The sequence below is a fragment of the Parasteatoda tepidariorum genome, chromosome 2 (genome assembly GCF_982258835.1).
Source record: "Parasteatoda tepidariorum strain Cologne lab strain chromosome 2, Ptep-v5.0, whole genome shotgun sequence".
NCBI classification, from domain to species: Eukaryota; Metazoa; Arthropoda; class Arachnida; order Araneae; family Theridiidae; genus Parasteatoda; species Parasteatoda tepidariorum.
Window position 1 is genome coordinate 53,303,309 of NC_141756.1, and position 16,511 is coordinate 53,319,819.

Consider the following 16,511-nt stretch of genomic DNA (forward strand, 5'->3'; position numbering starts at 1 on the left):
AATTTCAATATTAAAAATATATAGCTTTTTATTGCATATATTTAGTCTTTATTACATAGGTAAAAATGCAGATAAATAAAATACATCATACAATTTATTAGTTTTATAGGAAAATGTAATTTAATAAGCAATCTTGAACAGTTAAATTTCATACTTCTTTAAATTTATATCTATCTTCTATAGCCAATTTTCTAATCTATTTTTAATTTTTGTAAAAAAATTAAATATGTCGATAAATTTAGTTCAGTTCATATATTAAGTCAATAGCTTTTACTTCATCAGAAACTATAAGTCGAAACAAAGTTTAAGTGACACTTAAATAAATAACTGATGACAAGTGTTAATAAATATTTTTGCTGTAAGTATAAATTTAGCACTGACAATAAGTGTTTCTTATAATAAATTAGTCTTATTGTCACTACAAAAGATACCTTTTACACGAATATTTTACAAAACTTAACTTTAATATAAAGAAAATGCCGGAAGTATTTTTGAAATTAGGAAGTAGACTACTAGATTATGAATCTAGAAAGAAGATAGGCAAAACAAAGTATTGAAAATATTAGACAATATTTAAAGAATTTAGTCACAAATCAGCCTGGAACATTTCCATACAACAGGAACAGTTGAGTAATAAATTTTTATAACAAAACAATTATTTAAGCATAACTATATTGAAGTACTTTTGTCGGACAAAATTTTCATATTAATGAAAAACTACTCGCAAATTTACAGATAAATAAATACTAAAATTGAGCAAAAATTTTGAATACAATATCAAATAAGCAATCTATAGATATTTTTTATGGTTATTTGATTATATAGTTTAAAATTTATTAACTATTTTTTTTAAATAAATTTTAGAAAATTCTTTTTTTTTTGAGCACTTATGATTTTAAAGAAAAAGAAACATTAACATGCTTCATAATTGAGATGAATATGTTTGATTTTAATAGTGGAATGTAGTAAAATAATTTTAATTGAGATTATTTTTTTTATGCATATTGATAAAAGTCAAACCACTACACATTTGTTTATTAGTCAGCACAGCCCTTTAAACTAAATAGAAACAATCAATTTGTCGAAATTGAATTGATAACAGTGTCATTTAATAAGTGCTAACATATACAAATAAAATTTTTCAAAAACACAACAAGCTCATTCTTTCAAAGAAAACTTATGAAAAATTAAGAGTTATGTTCTATAACAGCCTAAAAAACTTAAAAGAAAACTGCTGAAATATCACAAATTATCTCAAGTATGATCAATGTAAAATAGTGACTCACAGAATCAAACACTTTTCATGACCATGACATGAAATTCGTGGTTGTGAAATGAAAATATTACAAAATTTTTATGTGCAAAATGCACATCAAAAGTGAAATGAACAGTTATAGTTTGAACAATTCACTTCTGATCCAGATTTTTATTCTTTTTACTAAGCCGATAAAAAAAAAATATATAACAGTTAACCAAACCTGAAACAAACTAATTTAAATTGTGGAAAAAGGTTTAAGGTAAACAAAATAAATCAACGCTGTTTCAATGGCATATTATTCTTCTAATTTTTCTTTCATTTGATCAAATTTAATTCATTTTTAACACTATTTAAATATATGACAACACAAAAATCAACAGATCAAAATATTTTAGCTTTATTTTAAAAATAATTCCCCCCCTCCAAATAATGAAAATACATCTTGAGATTAAAATAAAGAAGGCAAAAACAAGTAAATGTTACTTAGGCATTGTTTATTTCAAATTTGAGCTTAGATGTTGCATGCCCGTTTTACCAGCATTGTTGTAATTCATGCACTAAAGTTTCAAAATATAAAAACGGCAAAATAAAAACTTACAAGATGAATATGATATTCAAAAATTTAGAGTTTATTAAAATTTTAAATTTTTTTATAGCTTTTCCCAAAATCTATAACAAAACAGAATGAGAATTTATAAATATTAATACCATAAACCAAAAGGAATTATGTAAAGTCTCAGTACAAAAATTGGTCAAAAGTTATTGTTCCAACAAATTCAGATATGAATGATAAGTTGAACAGAGCAGCATTCATCTTGCATAAATGATGCACAGTCTTAGCACCCAGTATAAAAAATTTATAAATCATCTAGATCAAAATCATCTAATCCATCAGTAACCTCAAGACTCTGGAAGTCAACTCTGTACCGTAGAATACCTAGAAAATTAAATATATCTTAATGAATATTAATTACAGAAACAGCCCTTGAACTAAAAATTTGAACAAAAACTATGGAGAAAGGATTTATGTTGATCATAGTAATTGGTCGAATAGTAAATAATAGCTTAGTAAACAAGTTTAATACTATTTTCAATATCACTTTGCAAAAATTAATTATCATTCATAAATTAAACTAATAAAAGAATTTTTTGGGGATTTTCTGCGACAAAACTCTTTAGCATTAATATTTTTCTGTGAGATATTTTTAATGATAACAAATATATATGTAACTAATTTAAAGTAACGGAAGTGCTGAGAATACCAAAAAATAAATAAATAAATCATAAAATCCGAAGCAGTAAAAAAAAAAAAAAAAAAAAAGCAAAAACTAAACTCACGTATTATACATATAAAAAATACTGAGTAAAAATTCGTAGCAGAACTGCTAAAAAAAAATTATCAATGGCTCGACAGCCCAGGGTGGGCCTTGGCCTTCTCAAGAAGGTTTTTCCAGGCTAACTTTTTTTTTGTTGCAAGTTTCCAATTTTTAGTTTTTAAGACCAAAAGGTCTTTCTCTAGGCCATCTATCCATCTCAAATTCGGCTTGCCTCTCTTACATGTGCCAACTGGTCTGGCATTGAAAACTCTTTTTGTGGTACGGTCTTCGTCCATTCTGATAATGTGGTCCGCCCATTTTATTCTTTGTCGTTTAATAAAGTTAATGATGTCAGGTTCATTATCATAACACTACACATATTTGCGATGAAACGAAAGGAGTTGTGATCAATAAAGGACTCAAAATGTGTGACTTACAATTTTCAGGTGCGTAACTATCAAAAATATATTGCTTTAATTTCAACAAAATAAAAAAAAAAAAACTTTTTAAAATTTTTGCAGAAAAGAAAACCAATTTAAAAGGAAAAATCTTTCTGCAAGAAGTAACATTCTGCACCAATGTTGCCGTGATTCTATACCAAAGGGTAAAAGACAAAATTCACATACCTCCAATTCCACCAAATCCTTTCACAAATTGTGATCCTTCCTGAGATCTATCAGTAATAATTTCAAGTGTTGCTCCTAAAGAAAATTAAACAAAATCAGCATCACAAAAATAAAATATTCAATTAATTAGTGATAAACAACATAACTTTGGCCCATCATCAATTTTGAAAGTATGAAACCATTCATTGTAGGGTTGCTTAATTGCAGAACCTAGATGTCAGGATCCAACTGCAATCTTAGAATAGACCTCGGCTTCAAACCGAAAATTATTTGAAATCATAGAAACTATTCAGTTCTTTCTCAGCAGTTAATGTTTCACCAAATATTCGGTTGAATGCTCGGCTCATCAGTCAGAAAAATTGAAAAAGTATTTTCGACAAGCTTTTTTTTTTCTCCCCTTTTTTTCTTTTCTGGATTTAAATAGTAATCTTAAGGTTTATGAGTAAAGGTTTACGCCAAACGAGTAATCTAAAACTGTATTTTTTTACTGTACATTACTAGAAATCAATTGAACGTATTTTTGTTAAGTTCTAAAATTTACTATTTTATGTACTGGGAGAGAAACGGAAAAGCGAAATTCGAAGAGTCGGAACTAGATTACTTAATACTGGACCACAAATCCGCTACTGTCGACTTATATATATATACACTTAAGCACAGTCAAACCCCGCTACACAGTCAAAATGGTGAACCTTCAAGGGACCGAAATTTCAATTCAGTATAACCGGGACTTCACCATAATCGTACCGCAAATAATTTTAACTAATAGTTCTAAACTTCCCCCTTTTATTACACATTATTCAAATAAATGACCAATGAACTGAAATACAAAAACGACTGAAAAATAATTTGTAGTAAGAAAAATGAGTCAACTTTTATTTTTTATTACTCTTTGTCCTGCGTACAAATTTTTTTTTTTTTTTAATAGTTATCTTTAGCTGATGAGCAATTCTCAACATCAAATATGGAAACACTTCCCGACTCTCTGATAATTTTTCCTGAATTTATGATATTCTGCTTTTTTAAACCTGCCTAACCAGCTATTCGAGCACATAAGAGTAGTCTCACCAAATCGCTTAGCAAATTTATCAGCTTTGACTTGAAGCATTTGCCAACTCGTGGCTTCTTCGAATGCTTATTGTTACATTCCATGCGATAGATGGTTTTAAAAATCTGCATATGTACTTATTTTGAAGTAGAAATTTCAAAATTATTGAAAATATATATATATATATATATATATATATATATATATATATATATATGAAGAAAATAAATCAGTTGAAGATAGAAAAAAGTTCATAATGTCCAACTTCCTCTATTTTTTTGGTTCACTACATCCATCCACAATAAATAACATTATACATTTGCAGCAAGGTATGGGAGCGTATATTTTACTAATTATACCCGAAAAATTGACTATAGCGGAGTTTAACTGTGTGTATGTATATGCACATACACAAAGTTCTCAATATCTTAAAAACCATGTTATGCTAAAAATATATTTTCCCCCATGGTATTACATATTCACCCAATGTTAATTTGAATTCTTATGTCGAAATTTTTTTAAAACAGTAAATTATTTTCTCGGGAAAAATTACAATGTTACAATACAAAATTAATAAACCAATTCTTTTCTATTTATTTCATTAATTATTCTTGTCATACTTTTAAAAATTAACATTACTGTATTTAGACTTATAGTCAACTATCATTACATTCGTAATTATTAGTAGTTCCTATGCTTTATGTCTCTACTTTTTAATGTACTATATTATAATATATATTTCTACTTTTAAGAACATATTTAACTCTGAACTTGTTATATAGAAAGCCCGCTATTTCGAAACTTTCTTGGCATTTTCTGCATGATGGAAAAAATACAAAAATGAACATGAGTGAAATTTTTAAAAGAAAACAAGTCTTCATGTAAATTAAAATAAAATTCCATTAGTACATTCAAATTTTCAGCAATATAATTTCCATTTTTCACAAAAATAGGCCCAAAAAAATAAAATCTAAATCAAACCCAAGATATTATAGTATTATTTTATAATTCCCACATGGAACAGCAATCTGCATGCTTCTCGCGATTTCTTAATAACAAGTTTACATTCATTAAATTCATTTATCAAGCCCTCGTGATAGAGGATTAAGGTAATTAACAATAAAAAAAAACATCAATAATTTATGAGAGATTACAAAACACTAATTATCCAAACAATTTTTTTTAATCACAAATAAGAATAGACAATTTATAGTTCATTCAACCTTCTGTCATGAATTCTATAAGCCGATAATCCTAAACCACAAGAAAGCTTACTAAGTCACAATACGGTTTTATGAAATATGGCTTCATGCCATATGAATGAAAACAAAATTCATGCACAGAAAATGGTGGCGTAAAGGTGGCACCCCCCCCCTCAAACGTTTCAGGTATTGTAGCAATCCTGTAATATAGTTTCCCTTTACCCCATACCAATAATATAGCTAAGTTTTGATTATTTTTCAATAATGATTTAGCTTATTTATAAATAAAAAATTTTACTATTCGGTCTATTTTCTGGACGAATATTCTGCCAAATCACTATTTGTTATATCCTATAAGAATGACATAAATTACATATATAAATTTTTTACCTTTATAAGTTTACTACTAAAACAATGCACTGCAAGTTGTGACCTTATATATGTTTAATTTTATTAGAAAAATTTGGTACTCAAGCGAATATCAAAAACTAATTTCTCAAAAAATTAAATGTTTAAATTGTTAAAATATTCTCTCTCTATATATATGTGAAATTTTAATTTAGAAGACACGAATTTAAAAGTAAAAATCAAAAATAGGAAAAGTTAGCTACGATGATTTTAATTATTGCTACAAAGAATGAACAAAGGCTTTTATAAAACATCAGTTAATATAGCAGGCTCTAGCAGATATCTGCATCTACATTCTTATATATTCTCAAAAATGTTCATAATTCCGCTTTTTATTACTTTGTGACCTCTCATTCATTTTTTGAAGCATACAGTATTAAATTAACATGTACTTACCAAAACTTTTATAATTATTGGCTAACCATTCTAAAAGAGGCACTGAATCCACAAGTTCTAATTCAACACCTGTCTGTAATAAAGGAGATAGATGAGAAAATGTGATATAAAAACATAAGCAAAACACGCTTAAAAAGTGGGGTTAGAAAAACTACTAGTTTAATATTTATTAAGAATAATATAAATGGATGGTCATCTCAAACTGGATAAAATTATTTGTCTTCACAGAATTAAAGTAGCTTAAATAAACCTGGGTTCGCATATGAGTAAGGCGTTAATTTTATAAATTTTTTCGTTTTAGAATAAAGAGATAGATCTCTCTTACAATTTTTTTTCCTCTTTCACAAATTTTCTACTTTTAAACATAATCACTTTTTAGACAAAATTCCTTCCTTCCTCAATGGCATGACAGCCCCGGGTGGGCCCTGGCCTTCTCAATCAACTTCCTCCAGGCTTGCCTCTGCCTGGCAGTTGTCTTCCAGTTTGAGACTTTTAAGACTGAAATGTCTCTTTCCACGCAGTCGGCCCATCTCAGCTTTGGTCGAACACTCTCTGTTCATTCGAATGATGTGACCAGCCCATTTAATTCTTTGAATTTTTACATACTTGACAACATCAGGCTCTCTAAGGGCCCGATAGAGTTCTGAGTTTGAACGTCTGTACCAAGTACCATGAACTTGTTTGCCCCCAAAAATGGATCTTAGGATCCGACGTTCGAAGATTCCCAAGGAATTCTCATCTTTCTGTGTTGTTGTCCAAGTTTCTGAGGCATATGTTAGGATAGGTCTGATTAAGCATTTATAAATTAACAGTTTAGTATCTCTTTTTAGTAGGTTTGATTTTAAATATTTTTTTAATCCATAAAAACATTTACTTGCACTATTGATTCTTCTTTGTATTTCGGGTGCGATATTGCCATTAACGTTGACTTCAGAACCAAGATAAACAAAACTGTTTACTTTTTCAAACTTGTATTCACCAATTTGCAATTTGTAGAATCAGTTATTTTGGTGCATTGTATATACTTGGTTTTCTCCTGGTTAATAGTGAGATGCATTTTTTCTGCCTCTTTTTCCATGGATAGAAAAGCTTGCTTTAAGTCAGATTGTGTTCGCGCTATGATGTCAATGTCATCGGAAAAAGCGAAAATTTGGATAGACTTATGAAAGATATGTCCTCTGGTATTGATTCCTGAATCTCGGATAATTTTTTCTAATGCCAAATTGAAGAGTAGGCATGCCAAAGCATCGCCTTGCCTCACACCATTTTTTACCTCCATTGGTTCCGAGAAGTCATTTTGGATTTTTACTTTCTGCATGGTCTTACACAGTGTAAGAGTGGTGAGTCGTACAAGCTTGTGCGGGATATTGAATTCTCGCATAGCTTCAATGAGTCGCTTCCGGTTTACACTGTCATAAGCAGTTTTGTAATCCACAAATAGGTGGTGGGTACCAATTCCAAATTCCCTGGTCTTTTCCAGAATCTGTCTTATGCAAAATATTTGGTCAGTTGTAGACATGCCCTTCCTAAAACCGCACTGGTATTCACCAATGATGTTTTCTACACAGGGGCTAAGTCTGTTAAATAGAATTTTTGAAAAGACTTTATATGCAGTGCAGAGCATGCTGATACCCCGGTAGTTTAGACAAAATTACATTTAATTTTTTTCTTTTATCAACATTTACTTTATACTATTCATAGTAAGATAAAAACAAAGTATCTGAACACAATTCAAAAGTATCTGCAAGCTCATATTTTTTTTAAATAGAATAATTTTATTAAATATACCAAAACAGCTAACATTTTAATATATTCTTGACATATTATATATATATATATATGTATACACATGTACTTCAACATTAAAAACATTAGAGGAAGATTAATATTAATAGTTTTACATAGAACTACATTCATATCAAGTAATCATCATATTAAGTTCTATTAATAATTTCGCACCAAACGAAGTTACTTTTGCAAATCTGTGGGCTGAGTGGCAGTTATATCTTTTTCTTTGGGAAAGCATGCATACAACTAAACACTAACTTTCATCTACCTTGCATAAATCATGATTATGTCATCTGCTTCATATTCTCTTTTTCCCCCTGCATTGCAAACTGTTTTTTTTGAGCATGCGGATACATTTCTTTATATTACAATAAATATTAATAAAGTATCTGCAAAACTGGAGAATCACCACCAATGTATACACGCACGGCATGAGCCTATATTATCTATCTATGATACAGTACAGAACCCGTTATCCGGAAATCAGAAAACCGGAACGAAATACGATAAATTTTCCAGCCATTTAAAAAAAATAAATTTTTTTTTCCTCATATGATTTTAGGATTTTTCTTTCTTTTTGGAAAGATGTTTACCTTACTATCATTTTGGAAATAATCATTAGTGTATTACTTCGTTTTTTCTTCTTTTTAAGATTATTTCCAAATATATATTTTTTTTTTTAGTTGAGTTTGACAATGAAAAAAAAACGGCTTTTTGTAGCGATTCAAAAAACCGGAAAAATCAGTTATCCGGAATAGCGATGGTCCCGATCGTTCCGGATAATCGGTTCCCTACTGTACTATGTATTTATAGAGAAGCACAAGGTTAACAAGTAGTTTCTTATTCAACTTGATCAAGTTCAGAATTTTCAAAGAGATCACTCTTGTCCAGTTCTAATCAGGAGAGCAAATTGTCTGGAGTAGATTGTTGTGAATTACACTTGGTGCACACAGGAAACTCTGCCTTTGCACACATAAAAGTGTATGAATATGTCTACTGATTATCTGGTAATGGTGTTTCGTAATTTGTTCTTTATCACCCTTTAGTTCTAGGGCAGTCCCAGAATGCTTTTGGTTGATAATAGTCATGAGCAGGAGGAATCCTCCAGGTGCTGTTTTTATCGGCTCTAACTTTCGAGAATATTTCACTAGAGGTAAAAAGGCCACTATTTTCTAGTGGTTTAACAGATCCCTGATTGGCCAATTTATCAGCCATGTCATTGTAGAAGATGTAACTATATAGGGGATCTACTACAGATCTAATACTACATCTACTACAGATAACAATTGATGGAAGAATAGCTTAAAAGCATATTATTGGACGAATTGATTAAAATGGTGCATTTTCAGGCTTGGCATTAACACTGTGTGTATGTATATATATATATATATATATATATATATATATATATATATATATATATATATATATATATTTCAGCTATTGGAAATATTTCAGAGAATTGTAAATATACTTACATCTCTGTCTGTGAAATGAGTTTTGTCCTTTTCTTGTTCTGGAGTAAGATGAAGTACTTTCTCTTCTATAAGGGTCACCAAAAAAAAAAAAAAAAAAAAAAAAAAGATTAACTTATATTTTTATCAGCCATACAAAAAATAAATAAATATTGACCTAACTAACTGACCCAAAGACTGAAATACTATTTTTTAACCGTTCTAATGACTCAATTTGAACTAGTTTATTGAAATTATTAATTTTTATTATGCATTTAACTACTAAGAAAACAAGTTTGATACTGTTGAAATTTATAAGTTTCAGAAATATGAAGGAAAAAAAAAAAAAATTAAGAATAACTTTTATCTTAACTAAACTATTTGAATTGGACATTTCCATGTTTGTCAAGAAGGGAGCAGGGAATGAAGGAAGTCACATAAATAATATAATATTGAGAAATACATACAATAATAAATGCAAATTAAAGAAACAGTTTTCTTTATAAATACAGAAATATAAACATTGGCCCACATTATTAGTTACAAAAATTTCAAATATTTTCGTTGTTCTACCTAAAAGAATAGTTCTAGATAAATAAATAGCGTTCACTCAAAATTCAGGATTTGACTAACTAAACTACAGCTGCCACCTTAAAATTGCATAAAATTAGTTGCAGATAGACCTCTTGCTACATGTTTACCAATACTAGCATTTTTAAAAATTTTATTAGAAAAGCTATAATATTTACTGTAGTTCCAAATAATTTTGTAGTTTATAACATTCGAAAATTAATCTTGAATGAGCATAGCATGTCATTTAGCTTACTTCAGTGCTCAACAAAGTTCAACAAGCTTGAAATATTGCCAAGCTTTTTTTGCAGTCAAATGGTGTTCTGATGGGTAAGTTTCAGATTAAAAGTAGGTGCCAGAATTTTTCCCCTTAAGACCATTTCACAATACTCTTAAGGCAAAATTCTTCAAAGACTGAATACAATGTTTCACACATAAAGCTTGTAACATTCCAGAGAGGAGCTTGACAGTTTTTTGACTTCTGTTTTTAAGTATGATCAATACTTAATTTGTGATAAATTCTAAATATATTCCTTAATTTTGAAAAACCAGTAATTTACTAACTGTAGAAGAAACATAATATTAATTTGCAACTAAATAAACCTTTTTGAATTAGAGAAATACTTTCCTGGAGAAAAAAATCCCTTAAGGCCCGACTTTCTCTTATCAATGATATTTCCCTAACATAATTAGAACTTCATTCATGTTAGAAAAGTAGAACAAGATTAATTTTCAATTAAACTTTGATAGTATTACTCATTTCTATAAATTTCACTTAATGTTTATACACTTTGTCGGATAATAGGGATTCCACTGCTTACAAAAGCTCATGAAAATTAGTTTTAAGAGACATACAGATTAGTTTTCAAATAAATATTTTATCTAGATTTTCAGTACACAAGCAAACAAGTTATACCATAGGAAACAAAGCTTACCATCAGTTGCATGATTTTTGAGTACATAGCGTACAATATCTAAGTTTTCCCACGCAATTAAAATTTCAACTGAACCCATCTCTAGAGCTTTCAAAGTATCATCAACACCAAAACAATACTTTCCAGTATCTTGTGAAATTTCATCAAAATATCTTCCTATATTAGAAAGAGAAACATATGTGAATATTTGACATTGATATTAAACTTAAAATAATATATCAATGAAAGGTAAAAAAAAAAAAAAAAAAAAAAAAAAAATACATACTAAATCCACAAGTATATTATATTTTATTGCAAATACCACAGAAACTCTACCCCAGGCTTTCCTAGTTCACCAACCCTCCTGATTGAACTGGAATCAAATGGGTAGTGTTTATGTAAATTTTATTAAACATTTGCTTCTTGCCAACTATCTATTTTAAATATCTTATCCTTGGTTATATTTTAAAGTAAGAACAATTAAGTATATTTTATACATAGTTTTAAAAGTTTGGAATTCTTGTCTTATACTAATAAATATTAATACTCAAAGAAAGAAAAAAATACAGTCACTGGATACGTGACTCTAAGCTAGACCATATTCAGTATTTGGTATTCCGCCAATGTAAAATGTGTTGCATAGTTATCTAGTGTTACATTAAAATTATGAAGTATTCAAAAGGTTCTAAAATATTTCGCTACACTAACAGAAATTTGTTTTTAATTCGATCTAGATCAAATTTAAAGTTACTCATTTGTGCTCAAAGAGCATTGCAACTTCACCTAATTTTGTTTATAAAATTTCCAATTAATTTCTTGCTACAATAAAAACTTGTTAAAAGCTTTTCACCAAAGAGAATTAATTATTACTAATTTTTTAGTAAATTATAAAAAGAGTTAAAAAGTTAGTTTGGATATGTGGGCTAATAAAATATTTTGTCTTATTGTTGAAAGTTTTTTCATCAAAAAATTGCTAAACATTTTCCTAAGAATTTACATTATCATAATAAAATCATATTAGCCACCATAATAACAATTTATGCACAATTTTCAAAATATTTCATATTGAGGTTCTCATTCTATTTTTTGAAATTAATAATTACTTCACAGGGTGCGTAGCCAAATCTTTGAATCAAAAATAAGCACTTTTTAAAAACTTTTCAAGCACTAAAAAATTCATATTCAATCAATGATATTATTGAAAAACAAAAACTCTTTATAAACAGTTTTAGCGTTAAAAAAAAAACCCAAAAAGAAACGGGCGTAAATCGAAACAATCAGTACTTTTCCACATCACCGAGTGAATTCAACTTGACCCTGAACTCAGAACAAAAGTATCCTTACCCCCTACGTCAAAAAAAGTGTTAAAAGTAAAATAAAATAAACAAGAACAAAATTTTAAAAAAAAAAAAACATTTCATAAGGATATGATATTCTCTATCCGAATTGGAGCACTCGGGTTTCGGTTTAAAGTGTGCGCGCATGCACAAGTCATAACGTGGGTACGACGTGAAGTCCGCATGAATGATTACGTAGCAAACTCCCCATTTTTCGTGAAATGCATGGGATCCGCCAGATATCACTGAAGGGAGGGAGAAAAAAAAAATCACTTTTTAGAAACGCCAGCTGAGAAAAGCACCTTTAAAAGCTTTTAAAAACGAAATCCCTAAAAATGCACCTTTAAGTACTTTTTACAAACGCTACGCACCCTGCTTCACGTAATTAAGTAAAAAAATGCCAATTCAAAATTATAATTAAAGTATATTCAAAAATATAAAGATTAATATTATTAATCATACTGTATTTATAAAGATCTGCAAACAATCAAGTAAACCTAAAAAATTCACATTACAATTGTAAATTAGTGAATAGCCTATGTTCAATTTTAATTCAGTATTTTTTCAATAAATAATAATTTTTTTTCTCCAATAATTTTGAAATTATGAGCAGTAATTATTATATGGTGGTAACATTCTTAATATTAAACAAAACTAAGATTATTAATTAAGAGATGAATTAAACTTTTTAAGGAATGATAAATTTGAATAACCTCCTAAGATTTTTCAGCATTTACTTAATGTTAAAATATTGAAAAGCCTCTCATTTCATACCCTTTTTTAAAAATCTTGCCTCCAAATATTATTGAGTTCTTCCAGAAATTAACATTAGAGCATTTTAAGTTTAAAAAGTAATAATAAAATAGTAAAAGTAATAAGTTAAAAAATTATAAAGTAAAGTAAAAAGGTTAAATCCTACAATTAAAAATCTCAAACATGTAATTAGTTAATGATCCTTAAGTTAAAGGATTATGGTACAGATTAACAAATAGAACAGCACCAGAACGTTATCAACTTGTAAGTAATGAAAACAATGATGCTTAACCAGCAATGAAATTAACAAAAGAAATAAAATTTTCTTTTGCTATTGGAAAAAACACTTGGCAATGTTTAGTTAGTCTTCATGATCAGCTAAAATTTGAGATTTTTTGGTTCAATTTAAGAGGGTGTAAAATGAAGCTTGAAATTGTGAATTTCTTACAAAATTCAGCAAAGTTGCACATGAGAGTACTAGATTCCTTCCAATTGAATCCATTTCAGTGTATGTACATACAGACTCACAACATATAACAAAGTTAATTTTGTTTTTACATTCTAATATTAAAGTAACAAAATTTTTTCCCCCCGTTTGTTATGTTGAAACTATTACAAGTTAATAAATTGATAGGGACGAAATATTTTTACCAATAAGCTTTTTTTCTTGAATGAATTTAACGTTAGAAAGGACTTCAGCAGATAATTCTATAGCTTGATTGAAACCATTTTCTCCTCCATAGGAAACATCAACCAATTTTAATACTTTAACTTGCAATCGCTAAAAGAAAAGTAAATTACAATAAACTTCAATAATCATCAGAAAACTGTACCAAATACATAAGTTTCATAATAGAATCAACATGAAAGTAAAACATATGCAAGCAAACATAAAAACTTTCTAAAGTAAAATGTGTTAACTCAAACTCTCACGTACAACTTTAGAAGCATCAATATCATAACGTAATGGGAATGTCGAAACTGCAAATTATAAGGATAGGAATGGAAAATAAGCATTGTGTTTTGATCATGAAACATTGTGAGACTTCATCAATAAGAAGAGTAAGACTCCCCAAGTCTCAATTAAAATGCTTTGCCTACCTAGTCTTGAGAATAAGAAAGAGGGATGAAAGCGAAACACAACATGCTGATCATGTGATCAGAACATGTTTTTTCCGAATCCCTAGAGCACAGACATTTAATTATCATCAAGTTTTAAATTGAATCTTGTTGCACATTCGTAGTTCTGAGCAAATTGATATTAATAATCTATTTTAGAATATTTTCTGTAAAAATTTACTTTGATTAAGTTCAGGCTGACTGAAAAATTCTCACGCAAAGCTCTTGGAAAAATGAAATCACCAGATACTCTGCACATTATGATCGTTCAACTTATTAATACAGATAGATTGTTTCATATCCAGCTGGAAATTACTATAATATAAATAAGGGCAAAACTTAGTTTAACATATTTTTAAGGAATAGGGTGATCTGGGGTAATTCCTGATCAAAAAATGCAAACATCTATTTTGTGACAAAACTATTCAAGATAGAATTTTAATATTTACTGGAAGTTTGAGACTATATGAGATGAGTCCTATGCTACCTTCTTTTGTTTGAGAATCTAATTAGAATTTAAAAGATTTTAAATTTTTAGTGATCAGGAATTACCCCATGTCTTGTTCGTTTCTGGGGTAATTCCTGATCACTTCTGGGGTAATTACTGATCACCAGGTTTTATAGTAAAGGTGCTGCATAAAAATAATTATACAATGGTAATTAGCAAATAAGACATCAAGATCAAACAAATAATCCAAAAATATATGTTTAAGAAGCTAATAAAACGATTTATTTAAAAAACAAGAATAAAGATTAACGCTTTAAATTTTCCAAAAATCTTCGCATCGTGCCATACATTTTAGGCAAGCAGATAACTCATTCTCTGCTGGAATATAAGAAAGAGTTCCCACATAGGTTACTTTTGCTGGATTTTGTAACTTCATTCAGTGAGTGTAAGGTTAAATAAGGTATGTCAACAGCTCTCACACTGAAATTTTCATTTTCAATCATTAAAAGAAATTCACTAATTTATAAACTTAAAAATTATTCTAACAATGTTTACTCATAAAATTAAGATAGTAGCAAGGTAAGACAAACCAGAAATGGTGCAAATCGGAACACATTTGTCTTGTATTCAATTAAAAACAAATTTTGTGATTAGAGTTAAAATATATTTTATAGTTGCTCCACTTAATAAATATGAACTGTTATTTAAGAACAGACAATTAGCTATTCATTAGCTATTTTTAATACAATTTATAAAAAGAAATGACAATGATCAGGAATTATCCCATCTGCAGGGGGCAATATTTGATATAGTTTCCCATAATCAATTATAATGTTTACAGTAGATGTGAAACAATTAAACAAAAGCTTACACTATTTTCATATCAAAGAAAAAGAAAGTAAGTAAAAATATTTATTATTAAGAGAAGGAGGGGGATCTTCGCAGAAATGTGCACATTTTGAATGGAAATGGTGAAATGGAAAATACAGAAAGCAGTTTAAAAGATACTTATTTTGTTAAAATAAACAAAAAACTTTTATTAAGTAAATGTAGTTATACTTTAGTAAAGTGTACCAGCATTCTTGTCCATGTCTCAAATTAAAATTTTTTTTATTTTATTTAAATAAACTTTAGGTGATCATTATTTACCCCAGAAACAGAGTGATCGTGAATTACCCGGGGTCACCCTATTCTTCATAGTTTTTTCATTACAGCGAGAGATCATAAAATTGTCAATGTCTTGCCAATTGTCATTGTCTTGCATCATAAAATTGTCAATGTGTATACTGTTTAAAGAAATTTCAAAATGCACTAATATCCCAAATTTTTGGTAAAATTTCTTAATTCCACTATTTTTCATTCCTTTCAACCTTTATTCCGCTTATCTTGTCTCCCCAATCACATGTCTTGCTCAGAATTGGTCCAAACGGAAGCATACTGGTTCGAACAGAAGCACCCTCTCTCACACCAAGATTTCCCTTTCAGAACACATGAGATTGAGATCTTAATACATTGAAATTCATTATTTTAAACATGAATGTAACATGGAGAAATAAGTAATAATGCTACAAATAAAAGTTAAATCTTAAGAAATGCAAGATAAGAATTCACTTACAGGATCAAACATATCAGATTGACTAAGTTCAGTTTTGAAATCTGCAGAACCAGCTAAAATTAATCCTGCAATATTAGGTTTATCATTTGTAATGAAAAGTTGTGTGGCTACTTCAGCGACCTTTCTAACATAATTATGTCTTTTTTCCATTCTAAGACGAGCAAAACGTAATGCAGATTGACCACCACGACCTGAAATACATAAATATAAAATAAGCAGGGGTAGAAATCAAGAATAGGGATGTAATGAATATTTAGTC

The 16,511-nt window shown here is 28.7% G+C and overlaps 1 protein-coding gene across 1 annotated transcript in view; it reads right to left on the reverse strand.

The window, feature by feature from the left end:
• Nucleotides 1-2: 2 nt before the first annotated feature.
• The window catches only part of eRF1 (eukaryotic release factor 1), a 22,022-nt gene continuing 5,513 nt past the window's right edge, over nucleotides 3-16,511 (reverse strand). The window contains exons 5-11 of the mRNA XM_016047962.4: nucleotides 16,253-16,443; nucleotides 13,722-13,851; nucleotides 11,002-11,157; nucleotides 9,521-9,585; nucleotides 6,255-6,327; nucleotides 3,201-3,275; nucleotides 3-2,195 (exon numbers count right to left, since the gene is read on the reverse strand). Of these exons, the coding sequence (XP_015903448.1) occupies nucleotides 2,116-2,195; nucleotides 3,201-3,275; nucleotides 6,255-6,327; nucleotides 9,521-9,585; nucleotides 11,002-11,157; nucleotides 13,722-13,851; nucleotides 16,253-16,443 (770 nt within the window). The 3' untranslated portion in view covers nucleotides 3-2,115. The remainder of the gene's footprint in view (nucleotides 2,196-3,200; nucleotides 3,276-6,254; nucleotides 6,328-9,520; nucleotides 9,586-11,001; nucleotides 11,158-13,721; nucleotides 13,852-16,252; nucleotides 16,444-16,511) is intronic.